The 25,711-nt window shown below is 41.6% G+C and overlaps 1 protein-coding gene across 1 annotated transcript in view; it reads left to right on the top strand.

Moving 5' to 3' along the window:
• The window catches only part of DARS1 (aspartyl-tRNA synthetase 1), a 49,843-nt gene that overhangs the window by 8,310 nt on the left and 15,822 nt on the right, over positions 1-25,711 (top strand). The window contains exons 4-7 of the mRNA XM_033164054.1: positions 6,455-6,557; positions 16,575-16,677; positions 18,939-19,019; positions 20,051-20,110. Coding sequence (XP_033019945.1) covers positions 6,455-6,557; positions 16,575-16,677; positions 18,939-19,019; positions 20,051-20,110 — 347 coding nt within the window. The remainder of the gene's footprint in view (positions 1-6,454; positions 6,558-16,574; positions 16,678-18,938; positions 19,020-20,050; positions 20,111-25,711) is intronic.

Here is a 25,711-nt window from a genome sequence, read left to right as displayed (position 1 = left end):
CCAGACTGCTTGCTTGGAAATAGTTGTGTGTGTTTAAAGGTGCTCTACATCAGGGGTTGGCAAGGTTTACCTCGCCTGGGCTGGTTCACTCCAGCAGAGATCCCTTTGTGTTCCGGATTGCACGTGCGCCCGTGATTTCTGGTATCTGTGCAGGTGTCTGAGCAGGTGCAGGCACGTTTTCCAGCACCGCAGAAGCAAGTCCCCGCGCCACACTGCGCCAGTTTAGCACAGTGCGCGGGGACTCACCGAACGGGCGCCTTGGTTCGGGGGTGGCTCGGGGGCCGGTTAAACCACCCCTGTGGGCCGCTTGTGCCCCATGTGCTTAGGTTGCCGACCCCTGCTCTAGATTCTTGCTTTCTGTGTCTTTCCCTCCTGGATTTTTATGGAATGTTACACTCTTGAGAACGGTTTGCCACAGATGCAGTAGCCAAAACTTTTAATTTCTGTTTTCCATATTGCAAAATAAATATACCTGTCTGTCAGGGGAACCTCCAGAGGTGTCGGAGAGCAGCCTGAGGTGGAGGGAGGGACCCTGGATGCGGAGAGTACCCAACACCGCCTGAGGACCCCGGAGACATCTTGTGGAAGCGATAGGCAATAAGAGAGCTTAGTGGTAGAGGGGCTGTCAGACGCTCCTGGGTCCGGACACTTACCGAGCGGGTCAGTGACAAAGGGGGAGATGGTAGTTCCACCGCCCCAATTACGTAGGGGGCTTAAATGGAAGGAAGGAAGGTGGAGACTTGGGGTCCCCAAGTTTCTTTGCTGGATGGAGGCGCTACAGAAAAGCGCCACTTCCGGGATCTGAGAGTGACTAAGACGGTCATGGAATTTCTGTATAATAAACTGCTGTAAATATACAGACCCTGAATCACTGCCTTTTTACTCTTGAGGAGCACCACAAACCCTTATACTGTCTTACTGTGTTAGTTCTTTTTCTATAGTTAAACATAGTAGAAAAAGACCTACAGGCAAATACGGTGCTTTCAAGAGGGCTGTATAATGAAATACTTACTTTTAAATGCCTCTAAAGTTATAAAGTACTATTTTGAAGTAAAATTTAAAACCATTGCCCAAGTATCAGTCATCAGGCATACTAGAATTTCTCTTTTCAAGTTGGATAATTGGAATAAAGCTAGTTTGTGTTACTTCCTTAGTTTTAAAGGAAATGGGAAACCCTGGAACGAATTGGCCTTTCATGTAGCCCCAAACAAAATATGTCAGCTCATATATTTTTTTTTAAAAAAATTGTTCTTACAGTGGCCTCAAAGAAATCCTTATCTAAGCTTGAGCTCCATGGCATGGCTTGTTCAGACAGAACCACCTGCCTGTCATTTTTCTTCACTGTGGGAGCACTAGTTCTCTTGGAGATCACTTTCCATTGCACAAGTTTAAATATGCTTTGACCTCTTCAGGTGACATACAAGTCTGACAGATGTTCCATTTGTTTGAACTTCACTTGCCTCATGGTTGAGACACCGTACATTTAAAGAAAAAAGACTTTCTGGAACAAAATATGACAATAGCTTGAGGAACTGGACTTGAACTCTGCTCCTCAAAATCTTTGACATGCTTGATAGAAATGCTTCTTGTATTGGGCATAAATAGGGAGAAAAGAAAGGTTAGTTACTAAATCTGATCAGTTACCTATTTCACTATAGTTTCATTCTTGTTCTGGGGGCATAAATGTTAACTGTAAATGTTAAACATTTATTTTAATGGTCCCAGGGATTGTTTTTGTGTGTGTGATTTTCAAAAAAATAAATAAATCATATACAGTCGTAACTTGGTTTTTGAACAGCTTGGATCTCAAACGTTTCTGCTCCCAAACGCCACAAACCTGGAAGTGACTGTTCCGGTTTGCAAACTATTTTTGGAAGCCGAACATCCGATGGGGCTTCCGTGGGTTCTGATAGGCTGCAGGAGCTTGCTGCAGCCCTTCAGAAGCCCCGCTTTGGTTTCCGAACGTTTCGGAAGCCGAATAGACTTCCGGTACGGATTCCGTTCGACTTCCAAGGTACAACTGTACTAGCAAATGTTGATAGTGGCCTGAATGAGTGTGTCAGCGTTTACTTGCATATATGTGTTTGAAAAGTGGAAAATCTGTAATCTTACGCAGCCATGAAGCTCATCTGGGATGGTTGGCACGCACACATGAGTGCCAATGTTCATTCAGTGTTAGATAGTTGAAAGAGCTGCACTGGCTAGTTTATGATTTTAGTATACAAAGCCCTAAGCAGCTCAGGACCAAGTTGTCCAAGGGAGCATATAGATCAGCCTATCTCTTGTACAGACCAGCCTAGTTGCTGTGATCTGTGGAGGAGGTCTGTTAACAATACCGTGGCCTGTAGAAGTGCACCTTACGCTGGTGCAGGGGAGATCTTTCTTCAGCAAGACACCTGTTTTGTGGAATGACCTGCCCATAGAGATCAGGTGGGCTTCAACTCTGTGATGTTTTTGCTGACAAATGAAAACATACCTGTTCATCTGGGTAATTCCTTGACCATTAATTCCCGTTCCTGAACATTCCTGGCCACTGTGATTGATACTTTTAACTTTATTTTACTGATCTGGTTTTAGTGCTGCATCTTGCTGTTTCACCTGTTTGCGAACCACCTTGATAATTCTCAAAATGAAGGATGGTATAGAAATAAATGAATAAATATATTTCTTAAAATGGTGACCTTATTTTATTTCAGAATCCCCCCCTTCCTACTTCAAAATGAGATTCCTGCATTGCATGCGGTTGGACTATATGATCCTCATGGTCCCTCCCAACTATGATACTATAATTCTCAGTAGAATTAAGAACAAGCGAACAACTTGGACAGTGACCCATGTTCATACACCGGGCTAAACCAGGGGTGGGTAGCCTCCCCCCCACTTGAGGGACTATAATCCCACACTAGTGGTGGACAGAGCCAGAGCAGATGATGGGTGGAGCTAGAGACAAGTTTCTGGATTAACTAATTCAGAGTAAACTCCACCCTGCTTCAATTTTCACCGTGATTACCTTACATGAGAATTCCCGCTCTTGTGTGGGTCAACTTGGAAGTAAAGCCTACTGAGTTTGATTCAGTTACACTCAAATATACAGAGCATTTTATCTTTAGAGCAACAGACCAATAAACCCCCTGTTGTGGAACGCAAGTGAAAGTAACCCCTTTCTGACTTTAGTGTGCCGCACACACATGCATATATGACAGAAACATACCAATTTGATCTTGGAAAGTTGAGGGGGAAAGTTCCATATGGACAGGGAAGAAGCGGGGAGGGAGTTTATTTTTTTTAATAAAATGAACTACTTCCAATTATACTAAAACTGCATGAAGGGAGGGGAAACACAGTAAGTAGCCAGGAAAAAATAAGTAGGAAACAAACACAAATGAAGGAATTCTATGGGGATGGAAGGATGGGGGTAGCACAAGGCAGCTTCAGGAGGCTATAGGGGTTGCCTAAAATGAGATGGGATGCAGATTTCCCTTCTGTGCGCTGATGTGAAAAGTTTAGTTTCATATGAATGAGACCAGGCAAGCTTCAGGTTTGTGATCTCCCCCATTTTTGCGTCATGACTGCAAGGAGGGAGTTTTCAAAAGCTTTCGCTTCTACTTTTGCCTAACCACAGCCTGCCACGTTATCCAAACCGTGGTTAATTTTAATTTCTTTCAGACAAATTAACTCTTGCGCAGTTGTGGAAATGCATAATACCACATGGTGCGTTCAAATTCTCCTAAAAAGCCAGAGATCTTTCTGAGAATTCTCCCAAAGTTTGGAAAGACCCAACCTGGGGGCACTACTGCCCCAGCCCCTTTGTATTTGTTTCCCTCTTGCACCCCTCCCTTGCCAGATTTGCAAATTGTGACGGGAGGGATTCAAAATGTACAACACCAGCTCACTTATGGGCCTGCTTGAAACTGCCATTGTCCAGAGGAGCACTGGTAACTGCATTGTTAAAATAAAATAAAAAACCCTCCAGAGAAATGAATCGGAGTGAATAAATTGCTACACTTCACAGCATTGCACGCTCTGAGCACAGTTTGGAGTCATTGGTATGGCTCAGAAGGAACAGTTCTCCCCAAATGAGTTTTTTTTGGGGGGGGTGTCAGTGAATTATATACACTGTGTACACACAGTGTACACACACTCCATAGCTGTCAACTTTCCCCTTTTCTTGCGAGGAATCCTATTCGGAATAAGGGAATTTCCCTTAAAAAAGTGAAAAGTTGACTGCTATGATACACACACACACACACATTTCCCCACAATTCACATCTGTAGCGGGAAATTAGAATGCTGGAACAGTTTAACCAGCCTTCAGCTTTAGTCTGACCTACTGGTCTCCCTTATTTCCATTCTCTTGCAGATTTATATGTTTGTAAAAGGGTGAGGAATGGGCAGGTGAGAAGACTGGTGCTGAGGACTTGTCTTGGGATGGGTAGAAAATTTCTGAATGGGCAAGTTGGTTTCCTTATGCCCCTTTCTGAAAATCTTTCTCTAAGATAAGAGAATCAAGAGTCTGAAAATGTGTTAACGTATACAGCTGAGAGCCTTTCTGCAAGCTTGAGCATAACAAGATACCATACTGTGCAATAATAATACTTGTTGGGGGGCCATGGGCTAGTTGCTATCTCTCAGGTTAACTGTGAGAAAATATGGAGATTTTCTCATTTGTACTTTTCCAAGGTGCTTGGTATAAGGTTGGGATTAGAAAGTGACACGTCTGATTAGGAGTTGTACTGCGTAAGGCAGAGAGATGATGAATTTCCCTGTCTGCCTTATGCTGGCCGCAATATTTGGCCCAAACCGCTAACTGGTAGGAATCCAAGCTGTCAAACTAAAAGTGAGATGTGTGATTCAGGTTCCGTTGGTGGCAAGCATTGGAGGAACTGATATGAGTCTCAGTAGAAGCCCACTCGCCAATTCATTGCAACATTAATGTTATGAGTCAGAAAGCTGTTTCAAAAGGTGTTGAGCTGCATATGGAAAATTCATCTTGTTTGTTTCGCAGAATCGCAAAGGAGTGAGAGTGTGTATTAAACAATAGTCATTTTAATCAGATATGGCAAAGATCTCTGACACAGATACTTGGCAGAATACCGCATAAATATTTCTGCGTTAAATAAACAGAGGTATTAACCAGGTTTCATAAAAGGTTTCCTTCCATTCCCCCCCCCCCCTACTGAAAAGAGAAAATGTGAACAATCCTGAGAGACAGAAAAAGAACACATTCTCACTCAGTGGAGGAGTGGAGCATACAGGCAAGGACTAACTTCTCCTGAAAGAGGTGTCAAAAGCACTTCTTTGTAAAACCAATTAGTGGATCCTGGAAGGGAAGGTAACCTCCTTATAATTTCCAGGCTTGACTCTAGCAAGCAAGCCTAAGGCCCTCTATTCTGTATCTTACGCAGGGGCTAGAGTACATCCTCCTTCTCCTAGTAGGCTCTAATATCCGAGGGGGAAGCACCACATTCAGAGGGCAAGTGACTGATCCCATTCTTCCTGGAATCACCCAGATTGCATCTGCAGCAGTGAGACACAGAAGGGACCAGAGATGTAGCTCCCAACTACCTCTGTGTCACAGTGCCTCCAGGCCCCAATGCTCTCTCTTTCTCTCCCATTCCTCCCACTAGTCACTGACAGGCAGGAGCAATCAGAGAAAAAGGCTGAATAAGACCTTCCAGGGGAAGATAACAAGAGAATGTTGGTGAGGCATCCTGAGAAGGATGAAAGCAAGTTTTGCAATAAGTCCTCTCAATCTTTTTATCCATCTGTTGCAGAGAATTGGGGGAGCCCCCAGAGCAGATTTGGGAGTGGGGTGGGAGGAAGTGAGGAAGCAGAATCCTGCTGCTGTGAGCAAAAGCCATTCCACCAGTGCAGTTACCCTTTAATTTTCTTTAGACATGTTACAGCGCAATCCTCTGCATGCCTATTCAAAAGGAAATCCCATTGAGTTAAGTGGAGTTTACGTCTTGGGTATTTGAAAAGTGTGCATGCACACGAAAGCTCATACCAAGAACAAACTTAGTTGGTCTCTAAGGTGCTACTGGAAGGAATTTTTTTTATTTTGTTTTGTGTACATGTGTATAGGATTGCAGCCATAGAGATGCCCACAAAATTTTATTTATATTTGCACCCACTTTACAAAGACAACTATTATAAAATAAGGATAAGTTGTTTGATCATTTCAAGTGTCCTAAATACATAGGCTACAATCCAAAGAGCTTATTTGGCTTTTTTAAAAATAAAATGGAATTATTTGGAACTATGAAAAGGTTATTGTGAGTAAAAAAAATCTGTGCCAAAGGATGCACATGTCTGCCTGTAGGCTTTGCTTTGTGAGCATTTAAAAGTCTGGCTTAATTTTAAAGTAGTAGAACATATTTTTGTATTCATTCAGAAAGATCCCAAGTAACTTGCCCTGAATACACCTGCATTGTTCCTTCCTCTTTCTTTTCAGGAAAACAGTGTTTCTTAGTCCTACGTCAGCAGCAGTTTAATGTCCAGGCTCTGGTGGCTGTGGGAGACCATGCAAGTAAGCAGATGGTAAAGTTTGCTGCCAAGTAAGTAAGCAATTATATCCTGTTGTCACAGTAAACAATGGTGGGAACCCAGGCTCCCAGTGGTTGGGACCATTTTCGCACATTAACATCAATGCCACGTTTGTTTTTAAAATGTAGTTATTTAAATTGTCAGTTCACCATAGTGTTGAATGCATTACACTTACAAAGACAAAATGGAACACAGCCTTGAAATTCATTCTGAACTGCTGGGGGAGCATTCTGTCTCCGCAGACAGCTCCTATTTACTTTCAAGCCGGCTAACAAAAAGGTTGGCAGGCTGAACTCGGGCACATTATTTTGTCGGATGTTTGTGTGTGCATGTGAACACAGGCTCAATCTTTTTATTTATTTATTTTAAGCATGAGATCTTTACAGTGTAATGTATTCTGTCTCATTTAAATGCAAAGTGCAAATTGAAGGTATTTAGAAGTTCAGCAGTGCGATTTTTCTCTCTCCAAAAGACAGAAAGGGTTAGGAACCTAATTTGCACTCTTGTAATCTTCATTACTGGAACTAAAACTTGTTCTGTGTAGCATTCCCGCCCCCCCTTCCGAAATCCCCCCTCCCCCGATAGTAATTGGCTCTGTTTCTATTTTAGCAAGAAGCATTATGGTCAAGGCAAGGGCGTGCCTTCTCTCCACAGGCGTCTTTAAGATTGGGGTCTGAGTTGACGGATGCCTGGGTTACTAAAGCAATTTGGGAATAAGGGCAGAAAGCAAGGTACCCTGGAAACAAGCTAGGCAACAGAACTTGACTGTGGCACCAGAGCAGGCTTCCAGTTCTGATCTTAGAACTCTCTATATGTCTGGGCCTTGCATTGTGTGTAAAGTTACTCTACTGAGAGTGGGTGGGCTATCCTTTGCACCTTTTAGTTTTGAGGCCACCGATTGGTTTGATCCCTTACATGCCTATGTGGCAAAGTGGCGTTTACAAGAACAGAACATGTTTCTGTGTCCAGCTTTTGACTTGGTACAGCCAGGCTTTAAATTGCGGGTCTACCTCAATATGGAGAACTCAAGATACTTCTGTTCTGTTTCTCAACGTAGCTTTCATGGCTCAGGGGTGGGCCCTAAATGCATGCCATAAGACATAGTCAGTTCTGATGGGGTGGAGAGGAAAGTGATACATTGTTCTCGTTAGAAAAGTTTTTAAAAGGTCCAAACAGTTCTGGAAGTTAGATTCAAGGCCATAGGGAGCAGTACACTCAGTATCACATTAGCTTACTAGTATTTAGAGCATGTGTAACATGTTCTGTTAATTATTTTAGTGTCTTTGAGATTCAATTTTTTTTCTAGTTCCTGGAGAACATAATTAGAGAAATGTGGGTTTTCTCTTCATTTGGTCTTCCTAAATGGTGCCCTCGCTTTGGCTCCAACTGTGTCATGAGTCCTTGATTGACCTTCCTAATGGTTTCAGCTCTGCTCTGCACCAGGCATTTCCTATTGTATCCTCTGTTCGTGCCTTCATACTGAAGGGTTTTTTCCCCTAACAAAGCCATGCATTTTGCCTCTAATTGTCAATTTGTCATCTCTGTCTCCCTTAGACAACTGCTCCCTAGGCAACTGGTTGTGCTCACCAGTTCTTATTTTGCCTTAATTTGGAGTGCTCCCCACTTAACACTATACACTTTGAATTAGCCAGTGTAAAGAATCAAATCAAATCAAAATCCCATAGACTTGTAGTGATTACCAAAAAAAATTGACGCCAATCTGGATTGCTCACTCTAACCTCTTACCACCTTTTGTAAAAGAAAAAGAAGCTGGAATCAAAAGGAGTCTGTCCGAAGAGGAAGGCATGCTAATGAACCCAAACCCACTTCACATCACATCTGGCTGCTTCACCCTTTTATTTCTGTACAGCTTTCTATAAAATAGAGGAGAAAATAATAATGTATAAAACTCTGCATTTGGAGTGGATTTAAGCATTTATCCCTGTTAGGATGCTATCGATACTTCTTTTGTGTCAATGAACGATTGGCCTTGCCTTCATTTCATATGTTCTGGCTCTCCTACCCGTTTCATGGGATCTATCCGAACACAGATTTGAACATTTAGCTGTATATGAGAGGCATCTGCAGTTTTCGAGCATCTTAGGTTCATACTGCTTCTGCTGCTTCTTGTTCAAAGCCAAACAAGTACAGTTCTCCTTTTCTCAGTGTTAGCACAGAGCTGAGAACTTTCGTAATGGGGGGGGGGGGAACTATTGATATGAAATGTTTACCTGAAAATACTCGAGCTTTCATGCCAGAGGCTCTTGCTCTGAGCGATGCATTTCTGCTACTTAGTCATCAGAAGAAACGTTTTCTTGCTCAAGCTGAAAACATTTAACGTGCTACTGTTGACTTTGAAGTGCCAGCAGAGTGACACTGCTTAACTCAGTGATGGCCAAACTTGGCCCTCCAGCTGTTTTTGGACTACAATTCCCATCATCTCTGGCTACTGGTCCTGTTAGCTAGGGATGATGGGAGTTGTAATCCCAAAACAGCTGGAGGGCCAAGTTTGACCATCACTGGTAGTGTGATGTGTAAGGAACAGTGCGGAACTTATCCATGCTTAAACCCAAGGCACTGAAATCTAGTGAGCATGTGGCAAAACATGTTACATTCGTTTTTCTGCCAACCTTGTGCAAGAAGGGAAGATTTCATTTCAGAATAATCTCCCCTTTCCTCCCACCACATGCTGTTCTGTGCATAACATCCCAAATAGTTTAGCAAGCTGAGAAATGAGTCTGGGGTTGGTGCCTCTTTCCCTTTTTCATTCCTGCTTCAGTGAGCTGATCCTGGTTAGTGTAAACTACAGTTCATTTTATCCCTGAAAAGATTTTGAACGGGTTTTGAGAACGCTACATGATCCTGGTTAGAAACCGACATTAAAATGGCAATGCTTTATTATGGACATAGGAGGGAATTGTAGTTTAAACCAATGGAGATTGATGTGCAGAAGCAGACGCACATGGTTGTGAATCCTACGTATGAAAGGGCCCACTAGATCTATCCAGTTGTTTTAGAGGAAAACTTCCTGCAGAGCTCTACTTTCTTGCCAGTCAAGCTGAGCTCTTGTGTATCAGTGATCATGGAGCAGTCCTGTCTAAAGCCACTCCCCGCCCCCGCCTCCCGCAACCTTCACTGAATTTACTGGCACAGTTAAAACATTGAAGGTTTAGTGCTACCTTTCTTAAGAGGTGATATCAATCAGTTGCTCTCTTTGTTAGCCTTGCTACTGCTGAGTTACAGTAAATAGGATATTGAGATAATACTGGGGAAGGGAGCAAAGGATTGCCAATTGTAGCTCAATATATAAGGTAGCAGGAACTGACCTCAAGTAGCAAAAGTGTGTTGACATGTTCATTTAGCATGGATTAGTTTCCTAGAGTTTTTACTGTTAACCAGCCTGTTGGGTTGGGTAGTAAATAACATTCAGCATAGCCTAATAGAACTGTCCTTCCAACAACTGCAAAACAAACCTTTCTTGTATATTTTCAAATAGTAGGCAAGTTAGCATGTAGCGAAATGGGTCACCAGTACTATAGTTTCCTTATACATACATTTTTTCATTGTTCATTGCTGTCAGGTCTGCGTTGGTTTGCTCCTGAGTAAGCAGGCATGAGTCCGAACTGTCTTTTAACAGTTTTATTGTGCAAACTATTTACAGTGCAGAGTGCTGAAAAACATGACCGTATCAGTCGCTAGCAGAATCCAGGAGTGGCCCCTTCTGGCTGGGACCCCAACATAAGAGTTTCGGTATCCGAAATCTCCGCCTCCCCTCCTTGAGTTTCACCTCTCTGCGCACTTGGGGCGACGGAAATGGCGTGTCTCCCTCCTCGCCCGCTGAGTGAGCGGGGGGGTGCAGGGCCACCAACATCCCCAGAGGCTCTGCTCTCAAGCCTCTGAGCTGCATGCCCCTCCCCGCTGGAGACCACGTTGCTTCCTCCACTGGAAGAGGAGGTGCTGCTGGTCAGGAGGGGCCGGGGCTCTATGTAGCATCCCGAGAGCCCTTCCACCACCCTGTTCTGAGCCGACGACAGTTCCTTGACAATTGCAATTGAAACTATAAACTCAAACAACAATATTGGAACCTGAGTCATGTAAAAGTGTGTTCAGCTTCAGCAAATAGAGCTCAAATCCATGAATACCAAGGTGTTTTCATGAGACTTGACTCAAGCAATGGGTACTTTGGAATAAAAGGATTGAGAGAAAAAAATCAAGAAAACTATTGTGGTAAAAGTCTTTGGCCATAAGCAGTTAAAGTGTTAGCTGGCATAAACTAGCCATTGATTTAAATTACTGACCCATGAAACTTGTTTGATAGGCCTGCATGAGCTCACTTAGAAGTGGTAAGTACCCATTTCTGTTCTTGTCATGATTGAAGAGGTCCTCCTTGGAGCATCAATAATAGATCTTAGTGTTTCGTTTTGAGAAGAATATATGTTCATCAGTTTGCAATTACAGTATGTCATATTTCAGAGCCCTAAATAAGTTAATGTCAGATTTTGGATAGAATGTAGCCCATAACCAAATCATTAAATGAAAATGGACAGATGAAGACAAACTAAAATTAATATGGTGGTGCACTTTAGGTCAAAAATTGCAAACCTACATATGACTAAAGCCCAATTATGGGATGCCACATCTTGCATGTGCCCTTGGAGTTGACTGCATTTGAGAGAGCAAAAGGAGGCAGTATAGTCAGAACAGATATTTTTGTTGAATCAGGCTCAGGTTCAGGGATTCTGTTATTGTTTAATTCAAAACAACTGAAAAAAGCACTTAGATGTCAGCTAAAGACAAATAACCTGCATGAACTTTCTGCAGTATGGAAAGCTTTCCATCAAGAAACCTGATTGAAAGTGATTCGTTACTAAGCGGTGGCTGTGGGTTTGATCTTGCAATACAAAGTTGTTGAAAGAAGTTTGCTCAAATGCAATCAGACTACGCAATCAATGTGGTTAAAGCAGAAAGTCTTGACTAATACTTGGATAGCTGAGCTTGAACATTGCCATGTGCAGAAACTGAGTGTTGTTGGCTTTGATGACATAAAACTCTTTAACAGTGGAAATGTAGGTTATCCAGCTTAAGTTCCTGAAAGGGATGCAATGCAAGCACACTTGTGTATTTATTCAACCTCATGACCTAAATAATTTGACCACTTGGAATAATGTGCCTTCATGGTCTAGTTTGAAATCAAGTGATAGGTTGCTCCTCATAACATTTTTTTTTTAAGAATCTGATTTGGACACATCCCACATTGAAGCAGGCTTCTTTGAGCAGATTTGGGGCTTGTTTTAGATAAAGTACCCAAAGCAAGAACCTCCAGTGGGACTGGGCTGCTTCAGCAATGTTAAAAGCATACTGCAGACATTGTGCCTGCAAAAATTCAATCCCCCATCTCGCTCCGCTTCCCATATACGAAAAACACCAAGGTGGAGGGAAGACAGAAAGGGAGCTTGTGTGACTGGCATGTCTGACTTGGATAGAATGATTTCCCAGGGATCTCCAGTCATAGTGCTTAGGGGTGTTAATATATATATTTTTAATTCCACAATAGTAAATGGAGGAGACGCAAAGTTTATTTTTCTGATTTGGAATTTAACTTTGGACCCTGATAAGCCTCTAAATTGTTTCAGTCCAGTCTAGGGGTCTGCGCAACCATTTGATTTGGTTCAGAACCCAATTTGGAATGTTGGAGAAGAGCCCATTTGAAATGGGCTCTTCTCCAAAACACCATATTACGTTCTGAACCAAATCATGTGGTTGTGCAGGCCCCTAGTAGCTACAGTGATAGAGTGGGATAAAAATGCATGCTCAGTTTTGAGTGGAGTAGATCAAATTGGTATGAACCAAGGGACGCATTGCATGTAAACCTTTTCCTATGACACTATAGGTGACTGTATAGAATAGCCATACGTGCAGATTTTAGACTATTTTCTTCTTCAAAAGATATTTCTGAGGTAGGAAAAACACATGGTGCGGCTGCTTCCCACACTATGTATAGTAATGATAATAATAATTTATTATTTATACCCCGCCCATCTGGCTGGGTTTCCCCCAGCCACTCTGGGCAGCTTCCAACAAAATACTAAAATACAATAATTCACTAGACACTCTTGTATGCTGTTGACATATAGTTTTTGAGCAGTCAGCTGGAAACACTTAATATAGAGTGATATTAATGCCTGTCCCCAGATGCAAAGATGCCCATATATATTTACTTGGAAGTAAGCTGCATTCAGCAAAAGTTCCACTTTACTTTGCTACTTTGTAGTTCCTCTTTGCTGCTTTCTTTGAATTATTTTCTGTTTTCCCAGGAGCATTCCTAAACTGACTCTTAAATAATTAGTTCCTGTACAATTGTTCCGAATTTCCTCTGATTCCAGAACAGTTATTTCTTGGGGTTTTTTGTTTTTTAAAAAAAATTAAGATCACAATCGTGATCTTTCTTCTCTGACTGCCCTGATTCTTGGGCAGGATTGGGTTGACTTTAGTTTTCTGTTGTCTACTTTTATGTTTACTAGTTTTCCCACAGCCCACCAATGTGTCTTAAAGCCCAAGTGCATTCTTAGGATCTCTTTTGAGTAGGCATATTAATTCTTTGTTAAGTGATCCTAAGTACATACTGTTGCTTAGAATATAGAAGAAGTGCCATGCTATATAAGGTTGAGGTTTACGTGCTTCACCATTCTTTGAAGGAGTTTAGGCAGCCGGTTGGAAACTGACAAGTGATCTGCGGTTCACTTCTGCTTACCTCTATTCTTGGCTATCCCTGCATGGAGACACAGACTCTGACTTCTTAATTCTGACCCTAGGTGGGAGTTGGTTGACATTGGTTTTTTTTATACTTTTTTTTGTTAATCCTGGCTATCCTGTTTTGACTCTTCATTGACACATTACTAAGTGCTACAAAGTACGCATGGCAGAATACACAAATTCAGCCAAGGCCCTCGTGTACCATAGGTTTGAAGCAAATGATAGGAAGTGCCGGTAGGTAAATCATTCTGGCATGTTCATGTCCATGACCATGAGCTGCTGAAAGTGCCCTGTTCAAATCTTCCCACAGTCCTAAATTCCCCAGGAAGATTTAGAGCAAACCACACAGTTTCCTAAGCCTTTAATGAAGGTTTAATTTCCTAGAATTAGGGAAGATCCAAAGTTCAAACAAGCATGGAATCTCCCAGTTTGGAAGCTGGCTTCTACCTTTGATAAAGGAAGGAAGCTTTCGCTTGATAATTTCCCATTGAGAATCATGTGTGGGTGGGTGGGTAAATAGATAGATAGATAGATAGATAGATAGCTAGCAGCAGGGCAGACCCTCAAGTCTCCCCAGATTCTGAGTACAGATGACCATGAGATTATGAGAGACCACATATTAGCTCTAAGATACTTTTCATTGATTTATACGGCTCTGCTTTTAAAAACCAGTTAAGTGTGCTTTTTCTGACTACTGGAGAAACAGAATTTTATACCTTTTGTTCATCTATATAGCACTTACAAACTATTAACTCCTGTACAATAAGACCCTGGCCTCTGTTGATACTCTGATCTGTGTTCTCAGGCTTCTTTTGTAGACTGCCCATTAGTGCTCTTTTATGTTCTCTCATTCTTGCTAGATCATTATTGGGGTTGGACAAGCCAACAGCAGGCAATGCTGTACAGTTCAGCCTTTCTCTCCCTCTTCCTCATGACTTCTGTCTATCTCAACAATGGTTGGGCCTATACAATCCTTAACTCCCATGAAACCTTTCAGCCACCACTATTTTCAGCCATAGGCTTGTTGGTATGAAACATTGAAGACAACAGCTACTGTAGATGGTATGAGGAGTAGGGAAAGGGCGCTTCACCCAGGATTGGATTTTTCTCTTGATGCTCCTGATAAGTATTTAAGTACCTTCTTAAGGGTTCTGTTGCTTCAGTTTGGCAACTGCTGGGCTTGGAAAAACTACTGCACCTCTGCTGAGAAATCATCACCTTATAATATAAGCAGTTTGAGAGAAACCTTGGCCTTTACAAAAATCAAAGTTTTTGATATTAGTATGCCAACACCTACCACCACGAATGGGAAACAGAGGATCAGTGAGTTGCTTGTAGGGACTGCTTGAATGAGTAAAGGAGAGGAGGGTGAAATCAAAATCAGCAGACTATTTCAGATCCTCTTGATGCCCTTATTAAGAGCAGGCATTGATGGCTTTAACAGAAACTTTCTGTTTTGGTGAGGATTGGCAGATCAAGAAATGACAATGATCTTTAACAGTCTTCATGGGAACTTTTAATTTGCATAGTGTGATTTAATGGTTGACCACAGAACTCAGATTTAAACATCTCATTCTCGTTTCCTGATGTTGCTGACATACCACCGGGTCGAGTGTTTGCCTTTTAAAGTAGGTGGGATTAAAGAATTTGGAACCTCATCAAGGCTTATTTACTTGAATATTGCATGGTGTCTGTTTCCTCTTAATCTGTTATTTGAGTCTCTGCAGTCTTGGATTTTCTTCTACACCCTCCCTGGCTCCTGGACAAACAGCTAGCTATTATAGCCAGATGTGTGTTAATGTCAGGTCCATCTGACACCATGGCTGTGTCCCTTCCTGATCTTATTAAAGTCTTTCCCATTGCAAACTTGAAGAACAGCTATGTGGTATGGAGCTGTCTGTGAAAACTGTTTGGAAGTTTTGCCTGGTACAGGATACTATCGCCTACCTCTGTAAAGAAATAGTGAGGTGGGAGCATAGTCTATTGATGTGGTTAGCATGCAATCTACATTGCCTCTCTCCAATTTCCACTGATCCCCACTGGCCCTAGGAGAAGCATTTCAGGGAGCACCGGATGTTGCTGTTCAGAATCTACCTACTGGTACATAAATGTCGGAGACAAGCCAGTAGGTTGGTCTGAGCATCACAGTTAAGTTTCAGATAAACCATAGTCTGGCATAACAGGAGTGAGCGTGCCATACTCCAGGCTTGTGCACTCCCCTCTACTCTGGTGCAGGCATGAGGATTTGTTTGGAAACCTTGCTTCTTTTCTAGATCAACTGATCTAGAAAAACAAGCTGGCTTGTTTTTGTGAACATAGTTAGTATTAACCACAGTATATTTTTTGGGATGACACATTAATATGTTTTTACTCAAAATTCAAAGCAGAAATTTACAATCTCATGCCAGAGGAGAAAGGAAATGTGTGTGAAGCAGTGGCCAGGGGGTGGGGGAAAAAGGGTAGGATATTTCTTCTAACACTAAACCAAACACAGCCCAAAGCGGCGCCTGGTTCAGAAGCACAAACATCTACCAGTGCAGTGTATTGGGCTTTGAGTTTGATCATGGAAGGGTCAATTCCTTACTCGTCCATGATGTTCACAAAGAACTTGAGTAAATCTGTACACTGGATTTCTTCAGCCAGTAGTGGTTAAAGTAAAAGAAATATAAATACACCCCTTTTCATTGGAAAAGTGCTGTTAGAATGAAATGCATCTAAAAATATGAGAATACAAGCCTTCTGTCTCCACCCTACAGATAATTGTGAGATTTTTTTTTTGTTACTAAGAAGAAAAGCAGCCTTAGCATTTTTCTACTATTGCTTTTCCATGCTTGAGTTTACCAACATAAATCAAAATATTCCACTTTTAAGTTTATTTTTTGTCCTGTCTTTATCTGCACCTTCCTTTAAAGTGCATACTTTAAAAATACACCTGACTATCTGGGAGAACTGTAGCCTTGCTCATTTGCACTTAGAGTATTATTTCTGCTTAATGCTTCCCAGACAGATGATGTAATGATTGGATCTGAAATGCTGACAAAAAAAATCTCTTTAGGGCTATCCTCCGTTTCAGCCATCAACCCTGTTGTTAATTTATCATAGCTGAGAAATAATTTCACTAATGCCCCTTGCTTCCTGATGTCTTTACAGTGGTCCACCATTTCATTTAAAAATAAGAATAATAATAAGAATTCCACATTGTGGCCATCAAAAATGCAAATGAATACTCCTAACTGTGACGCAATTATCACACCAACTTTTTTTTAAATTGGCAGCATCAACAAAGAGAGCATTGTTGACATCGAAGGTGTTGTGAGGAAAGTACCGCATAAAATTGGAGGCTGCACTCAGCAAGATATTGAACTGCACGTTCAGAGGGTAATATTTTTAGAAGCAAACTAAAAAATGCTATTGTGTGATGTTATTTTAAGATTTCTGGTGATACTCTTAAGTACTGTTCTTCTTGGTGGAGATTTATGCAAGCAAGTGGCAAAAAGAAGAAATAAAATGATTTATCCAGCATATGCAATTAAAATAGCAACTTGAGGTAACTACAAAGCCATTTTATTTGTATATTAAAGAAAAGATTCATTTCCATGTGTTCCTTAAATGGTATCTTCTAGATTGTGTTTAAAAATCTGTTTTTCTCAAAAGAAAAATATGCAGACAGGCCTGATTTTTTTTTTTGTAGGAACGACCAGTTCACATTCTCCCCAGAAACCTATTCAGAAATAGATGGATAATCCAGTGTACATAAACATCTGCTTCTAAAGTGTAACACAGCACAAGACACTTAAAGCCTATGTGTCTTCCAGGCAATCCTGAAAGTTGGAACCACTTACCATTTCTATAGTAGAAGTGGAAATGGAGAAAATTCAGAACACCAAAACTTTTAAATGTTAATCCCCATGTTGTGGGGAGGGGTGCATGAAAGGCAGTAAACATTATTGAACACACTAGAGTGTTGGCCATATTTTTTGTCCCTCTTTTCTGGGAGGCTGATGACTTGCAGACCTGTTTAATAGATTGAGTACGACTTCAACCCGTGCTGCAAATGTTTGACACAACTTAAATTCAGCCACCTGCAGCTGGAGGACGAAATTCAGTTTTGAGAACATGGAATGTGAGTTACAAAAGGAGGTGTTTAAGCCAAAGATGACAGACTCCAGGCTTAGCTTTCCATGAATTGCTGATCATGGAAGGCTTTTGATCCAGGAGTAAGTGGTGAGGAGAAGTCATTTGCTTATTTCACCCTTCCCCTGCACCCACCTGCTCCCAGCTCTCCAAAGCAGAGTTTAGGAAGGTACAAATGTTTGCAGGAAGAAGTGGCAGCTGGCCAGAATCCTCCTGCCCAGCTTTCAGTCCCACCGTTGGAAGTTTGGATCCAGTCCACTGAAACAGCTCCCTTAGAAATCACATGTTTACTCACACATGATAAAACACCTATTTTTCCCCTCTAAAATATCTCAGGTATTATGGATGTTCTGTCAGCATGCTAATTTTTTTGGTACTTTTTCACCTTTTAAAAATACAAACATTAAGTTGCAATCCTGTTTTGAACATCAGCTGCCTTACCCCTGTTACTGCAGTGATATATGCTATTAGACTTCTGTCTGTGTAGCCACAAAGAACATAGGAAATTAACATACTTTATCTAGCATCAAGGGACGCGGGTGGTGCTGTGGGTTAAACCACAGAGCCTAGGGCTTGCTGATCAGATGGTCAACGGTTTGAATCCCCTTGACAGGGTGAGCTCCTGTTGCTCGGTCCCTGCTCCTGCCCACCTAGCAGTTTGAAAGCACGTCAAAATGTAAGTAGATAAATAGGTACCACTCCGGCTGGAAGGTAAATGGCGTTTCCATGCGCTGCTCTGGTTTGCCAGAAGCGGCTTAGTCATGCTGGCCACATGACCCGGAAGCAGTATGCCAGCTCCCGTGGCCAGTAAAGCAAGATGAGTGCCACAACCCCAGAGTCGTCTGTGACTGGACCTTACGGTCAGGGGTCCTTTACCTTTTTATCTAGCATCAGAATGCGAGTTTTCAGAAAGATCAGCTATTTCAGGCCCAATAGCTAGATCATTAAATTGGCATTTGTGATGGTGGCTTGGTTCATATGTCTCGCTACATCAAACTGTGGCTTAGTGTGAATGTGTGAGTGTGTGGATTTCGGGAGAAGAGATCATGACCACTTTGTTCCTCCCTGTTGCACTGGTGTGTAATCTGAACCCATGTTTGTGGTTTAGCTCTCCAGCCTAACCATGAGTTTGTCTATGGTTTAGGGTGCATGGTTTGACCAGGAGAAACAGACCATGATCCTGGGTTCAAACAATATGCTTGGCTTAGTGCAGTGCAGCAGCAGAATGACCTGTGAGGAGGAATGTGCAAACCAAATCAGTATCACTGTAATAAACTCTCATAGAATGCAAGATAACAAAGTTCTTATTAAGTGTCTTTGATATTGCACTGAAAGTAAAACCAAACAAATGTCTCTCTTTACTTTTCCCCCTTGACTTATTCTATATTCTTCCAGAAAACCATTATGCAAAGCTTGTTTCATATTTCTGCCAAAAATATACTTCTGTAAATCACACTGTTTCTCAGTACTTTTATGCTTCTTTAAAAAAAATATGTTTCTTTCAGATCTATGTGATCAGTTTGGCTGAACCCCGACTGCCCTTGCAGCTGGATGATGCTATTCGGCCAGAGGTGGAAGGAGAAGAGGTGAAAATAACTTTTTTTAAGTTAATGATTAAACAAGGGCTTGAAATCTCAGAAGCTACTATTAATAATTTATTTTTAAAGCCTTTAATTTTGTTATCATCCAGCATTATTATTATTATTATTATTATTATTATTATTATTTACACCCCACCCATCTGGGTTTCCCCAGCCACTCTGGGTGGCTCCCAACAGAATATTAAAAGCACAACAAAACATCACACATTAAAAACTTCCCTTAACAGGGCTAAACAGGGCTTAACTGCTTTCTTACTCAAGAGAACAAGGTTGGTACCTATAGTAATTACTCCTATTTCAACATTTTGTGCACAGATACTTAACAGGCAGATCGATAGTCCTGAAGTTTTGTATGAAGAAATTATTTCGCAACCATAGCGGGTTTTGGATAAGATGCCCTGCATTCATTGTCAGCCTATCTAGATTTCCCTCTCCAAAAATAGTCACCCTGAAGGAAAATCTTTCTTTAAAAGTTACTAGGAAAACTTGTCATGTGCCAAATATGTCACATGTTCCAAAAACTTTATTTGGTCCTTTGAGAACAGTCTCTGAAAAGGACTTCTCCAGGTCGCCTGCTGACAGAACCAGCCAGATGGGATGGCCTGTCCTGATCTCCCTTCTGTAGCCAAGGATGGTGATGGAACCAGCATACACCTGCTATTTGAATTATGTTCACCTTACACTTCTGGCTTTGTACTTAAGCATCATGCCAGGAGCACAGGAAGCTCCCGTTCGGAAACATCCTTAGTGAAGGCAATATGATACATGCAGACCACACAGCTGCTCCCTCTTGGTGCAGAAGTGGTTCACTCAAGCTGTGCTAGACACTTGGCAGGTGTCTTTATCTCAGGCTCTGAAAACCTTTGGTGTGAGCAGCTTACGGAGTTTCCCCCTGAATGTGCAACGAACCAAAAGATTTCTTATGTTACAAAACATACATTGCTTCTCCTCTCAACCCCCCCCCCCACCTTCTGCACGTGTGGTTTTCAGTGTGTTTTTCTTTTGCAACTGTTCAGGAAGGAAGAGCTACTGTAAACCAGGATACAAGATTGGACAACAGAGTGATTGACTTAAGGGTAAGAACCCCTTGTGTTGACCTTGAAACTAAGCAAATGGTTTAGAAGGTGGGAAGCTTACTTCTCAGGATTCAAAATTCTGGAGGGTTTGTATGACCCATTTGCTGTAAACTTGTTTCACTCCAGCAAAAGTCAGTGATAATGGTGGTGCTAAAAGTCGCCACTTACTTGTATTCCTGGGATGTGTAACATGAAAAAAACTGTCAATGGAGAGGTGCTTCAAATGCCTTTGAGTTTGTTACATCAGTGGCAAACACATACACCTGCATAATACACAGTGGCCTCTTTAGCCCAGTTTTTTAAGAGTCACAGTGAATTTTTTGCCATTAAAACATTTCTGAGGAGAAAACTGATTTTTCAAGGGGTGTGAGAAGCACTCCAGGAAAAAAATGGTATCAACTTTCTCATGCTTCTTTGCAACCACTATTCCAGTAATCTGCTGCGCCAAGATACCATTTCTATCAGGCTGCTGTTTTGGTACTTTGCTATGCGATCCTGGTTGCCCAACCGAATTGCATAGTAATGTGATGACATCGGGGATGTCTGGAGCCAGCTAAGTGTCGGCTGCATGATGACACCGGAGAATTGCATTGCCCTTCCCTTGAAGCTCTGTTCATAGTAGAACATGGATACCTTTTGAGAGAAATAAAACATGCCATGTCACTAGTCACTCTACGAGTCACGTTCTCCTGTGCACCAAATGCTCACCTGGGTCAACACCGTGTGTTTCAAATAAGGAGTGTTGGCCCAAGACACAGAAAACGTACATGAAACTTGTCCCCGCTTCTGGGAGTTCAACTTGGCCATACTTGTTGTTATTTGAGCCTCAGTGACTAGTTGCCTACTGAGACCTGAGGTAAAGGAATGATTCAAATGTAGAATGTATTCCAATCCCATGCATGATCCATCAAATTCCATGGGCCTTATTCCAAGTTAGCATGCCTGTCTGTGATTACAGACTTTGTTATGCTAAGGCAGCAGTTCCTAAGCATGCTTACCAGTAAATATTACAGGACTGTCATGCCTAAAAATCTGCAGTGAGGCATTTCAAGGTACACAGAGATATATACCTGACTGTGGCCTGTAAATTACTGCATAATCCTAAATCATATTTAATATAAAGCAAATATTCTCGTCCTGGGTGGGAGGTGGGTGGAGAAGTTGCTTTAGCACCTTCTAGACAAAACACTTGTTTGTTTGTTTGTTTGTTTGTTTTCTTTTCAGTTGTATAATTTTTATTGATGCTTCTAGCTTTAATAATGTTATGTGAACTGTTTTATCACGTTCACTTGAAAAAGGGTATAGGAATACCTTTAACAATGCCAGAAGAAGGACTAAATATACATATATTACGTTTCACTAGTTTGGGCATTTCCATCCCATGCCTGGGAACCCCCCCCCCCCGAACATTTGATGGACAGATGGCTTCCTTCCTTATTTAAAACATCTGGTACAGTTTATTTTGCTGGTGCTTTTCTATTATGTGTTTGCTCCCTGTGACACACCCTTGGGAAACTGGGTGATACAATGTCTGGTAGGTTGATAGATTTTGTCTTTTGGCAAGGATGGACTCTTTGCATGTTCTTGTTCTGAACCACTCACTTTGCAGATACACATATTTTGTGTGTGTGTGTTTATATGGATACTGTTGCAGAACCCTCTTTTCTTCATAAATAATTATCATTACTTTTTAGCCTGGAGTGCATGATCCTGCACATAATAATGGTTATTGTACTACATGGTTAGAAACTAGGCAAACAGCTGGCTGTCCATATAAATTTGATCAACCACCATGTTTGAATCCACTCCACATTGTGATACAGTAAGGTACAGGACAACTTCTGCCATTGTTTGCGCATTAAATATTGTCTGGAAAACTATTGGTACAAATAATTGCCCCAGAGTTGTTGTCTTCCTGTGTTTGTTTTAGCAGGATCAGTCTAACTTTCTCAGTCCACCTCTGATTCCATTAGCAATACCACCGTCAGGGTCATAAGTAAAGGCTGCAGCTTGAAGTGATCTGCGTGCCCACAAATAATGAGACCGAGCATCTAGTGCCAAATTAATGGAACATTTGTATACTGTAGCTTTTTCTGCTGCAAAAGTATATATGTTAGAGTGGATAAAAATGCATCTTAAACCACCTGTCAGAGCAACCTTATCCATGATTGCTCTTGATATTTCTGGAAGTGTCATCTCTTTTAAAAATCATTGTGTGCATTCTGTGAAGAAATACAGGAGGGGGGAAACCTGCTGATGCTGGTGGTTCTGCTTCATTGCTCCCCTCAAATATCTGTGTTCTTAAGAAGCAATGAGCTCTTTTTAATGAAAGGAATACAATTTTGGGGAAAGGCCACTGGAAGATGAGTTGGGCAGCGTGGATTGCTGGCTTCAGCATAGTGGAAGCTGCTTATTCAGTTTTAGATCTCATAATGTTGAAAACTTCTGCCTAAGCTTGAATGTGCGCAGCAATCCCAGATAGACACAGGAGGGGAGATTTCATTTTCTCACATTGCCAGTCAGCTGTACATACCTTTGTTTTAAGTGACTTCATCAGGCATGGGGCTTTTCCTCGTTTCATTTCTTGTTTGAATTTATAAAATTAGAGGTGACTGTGCCCAGGTTTGTGCTGAAATTATGTACATCATCTTGAAAGCCCCTTCTCAGATATCCTTGCAGGCAGGCAGCATTGCTCTGTGTAGAGTCAGAGAGCATTCTGAACTTTTGTACCTCTTTGGTACTTCGGTACTTCGGGTTTGAATTCTAGATCTCTAGGTACTGGGTCTAAAGCTTTGACTCAGATTAAGACCTGGAAAATGCTTCAGTACATAAAGTATTCGGTGTCATTATTAGCTGTGACAGTGGGTGATAGGTTGTTGTTTTAAAGCCATTCTCAGCTTTTAAAAAGAAGGTTGGTTTTTTTTTTTTTTTTTTTTTTTAAAGTAGACCTGGTTTTAATTGTATTCTATTATTGACCCTTCTCATTTGGGAGAAGGGGCAGACTGTATTTCTAAGAAATAAATAAATCCCCCTATTTCTAGACTGATCCCTGATGTTTTAAAATAGGACTCACAACTAAGCCTTAGCGATCCCTCACTTGGGGTGGATGGGGATGGGACCACCTGAAAAGTGAAATGTAAACAGAACTGTTAAATATAGATTAAAACATGTAACTGGGAGAAGGAAAAAATAGAAAAGAAATACTTCTGCATCTTGTAGGTGGGGAAGGATATGCCCAGTCTTAAAATAGCTAATGAATCCTGTCCAAATAAAAGCCAAGAAAGGGGTAGGTGGAATGAAGTGAGGGCAGGAGAGAATGGGAAAAATGTGTACCCCACCCCAAGTTGTTAAGCTGAGAAGCTTGAGTAGGCCTAATTGTGGCTCCTCTGTGCATCTCACTGTTCCTTCAGTGTGGTGTCAGTGCTCATACCTGTCATAACTTGGAACTTCAAATTGAATGAGTAGACAACTCAAGGCTTTGAGGTGTGTTGCAGGATCGCCTCCTAATTTGCAACCACCCCCCCCTTTTTAAGCATGCCTCTTTCAAGTGGGCCTAGTTCTTATTGAGATGATATGTCTTTGTCTGGACTGTACAACTGCAGACTGCAGGTAGACTTAGTTGTCTACATGCAGGGAAATCTTGGTATTTAAGAGTGCTATATCATGGGAGAGCACCCTACCCGCCGTCTTAAGTGGTACAGCCCAGACACAGGCATACTACATTGGTGAGAACAAGAGTTTAGCCCAGGGGTAGGCAACCTAAGGCCCGCGGGCCGGATACGGCCCAATCATCTTCTCAATCCGGCCCGCAGATGGTCCAAAAATCAGTGTGTTTTTACATGAGTAGAATGTGTCCTTTTATTTAAAATGCATCTCTGGGTTATTTGTGGGGCCTGCCTGGTGTTTTTACATGAGTAGAATGTGTGCTGCCATTTAAAATGCATCTCTGGGTTATTTGTGGGGCATAGGAATTCGTTCATTATAATTTTTCAAAATACAGTCCGGCCCACCACATGGTCTGAGGGATGGTGGACTGGCCCACGGCTGAAAAAGGTTGCTGACCCTTGTTTTAGCCTTAGTGCATGTATCTACAATCTGACTGCACAAGAAGGTTGTGGTGTTTTTCCTTAAGCTTAAACAAAGCATTTGTCTCTACATGGATATGTGTGTGCACGTACAACAGAGATGTGTGTGAACAGAAAGATAAAATATTGCCTCCAGCATCCCAAAAGCAATATTCATTTTCGCATTTTATGAGCAATAGTATATAATATTGACACTAGAGTCTCGCACATTATCTTAGACTTGTTTTTGAAGCTTAAACTTCAGGAATGTGTTTAAGATATTCTTTATTGCTTTAGCACAGTCTCCAGTTCCTTATTGTACTACTGTACATATATTGTGGAATAATTTAAGACTTTCAGAATAAGAAAAGTTTTCTCCTTCTCCTCCCTTCAAGCCGTTAATCCTTACACTTCTTTGATTGAAGATTCAGTTAACTGCATGAGGAAGAAAGAGTATATGCACAGGAATGACTTTTGTCAAATATGGTTTCCTGGTCTCTTGTTTTCCTCGTTTGAAAGTCAGGTGGTTGAAATGGGAATTATATGTAATCCCATACCCAGTCTGTAGCTCTCCTTCTCTTTAGATTCAGAGTAACTGACAGAAGCTTTGCAGAATGATATCAATGAAATCACTCAGATTTAAAATGAAAATCCCAAGTCCTGCAGTGACAATTGATTCTAGAGGAATGATAGGAACACACATGGATACATGTGCAATTTTGTAGATGGGCTTTTGTTTAATTTCCCAGTGTTGACACCCCATTTGTCCTCACATTTGCCTCTACTGATATACAGACATACCTCCTGTCAAACTCTTGACCTCAACACTTCCATCTGTTCCAGGCATCTCCCCACCCCCGCCTCCGCTTTTTAAAGTAACATTCCAATTTCTCAGAAGTTTAATCATTCAATAAAACAGCAGCAGCTGTGTCAGTCAGTTTAGGTCTCCTTTCAGCTGGACATGAGCCTACACTTATAAATTAGATAGCTTTACTTTGTTTCTGATTTCTTTATATTTGTTATCTTTTATAGCTTACATTGACAGCGTCCACCGTTGCTGCTGCTGTAGCAGTTGTATTCTGTGAAAGCATTCAATAAACACAGTTGTATCTCTTAAATCCAATTGTTAGAAAGGTTTCAGAGACTGCATCCTGTGTTTTGTCTGAGGAAGTTGAATATTGTACTTAGCGGATTGGGGTTAGGGGGCTGGCAAAATCCCTATTGGCCTGCTGCACTACATTTGCTGTGGTTTAATACAATACTTTAGACCCAGTGCGGTTTAGTGGACAGAGTGCTGGACCTGAGAGACCATGGTTGGCATCCTCACTCACTCATGAAGCTCACTGGCTGATCTTTGGCCAGTCATTTGCTCCCAGGGTAACCTACCTCGGTAACCTACCTTACACAGTTACTCTACTGTGTGGATGAAATGAGGGATAACTGTATACACCACATTGAGCTCCTTGGAGGGAACGTGGGATATCAATGTAGTACATTTAAAAATAAAAATAGATTTCTCTGTGCAATCATAAGCACC

The sequence above is a fragment of the Lacerta agilis genome, chromosome 1 (assembly GCF_009819535.1).
Source record: "Lacerta agilis isolate rLacAgi1 chromosome 1, rLacAgi1.pri, whole genome shotgun sequence".
Classification (NCBI taxonomy): domain Eukaryota; kingdom Metazoa; phylum Chordata; class Lepidosauria; order Squamata; family Lacertidae; genus Lacerta; species Lacerta agilis.
Note: the sequence above shows the minus strand (reverse complement) of the source record. Positions and strands in the feature narration are given on the sequence as shown.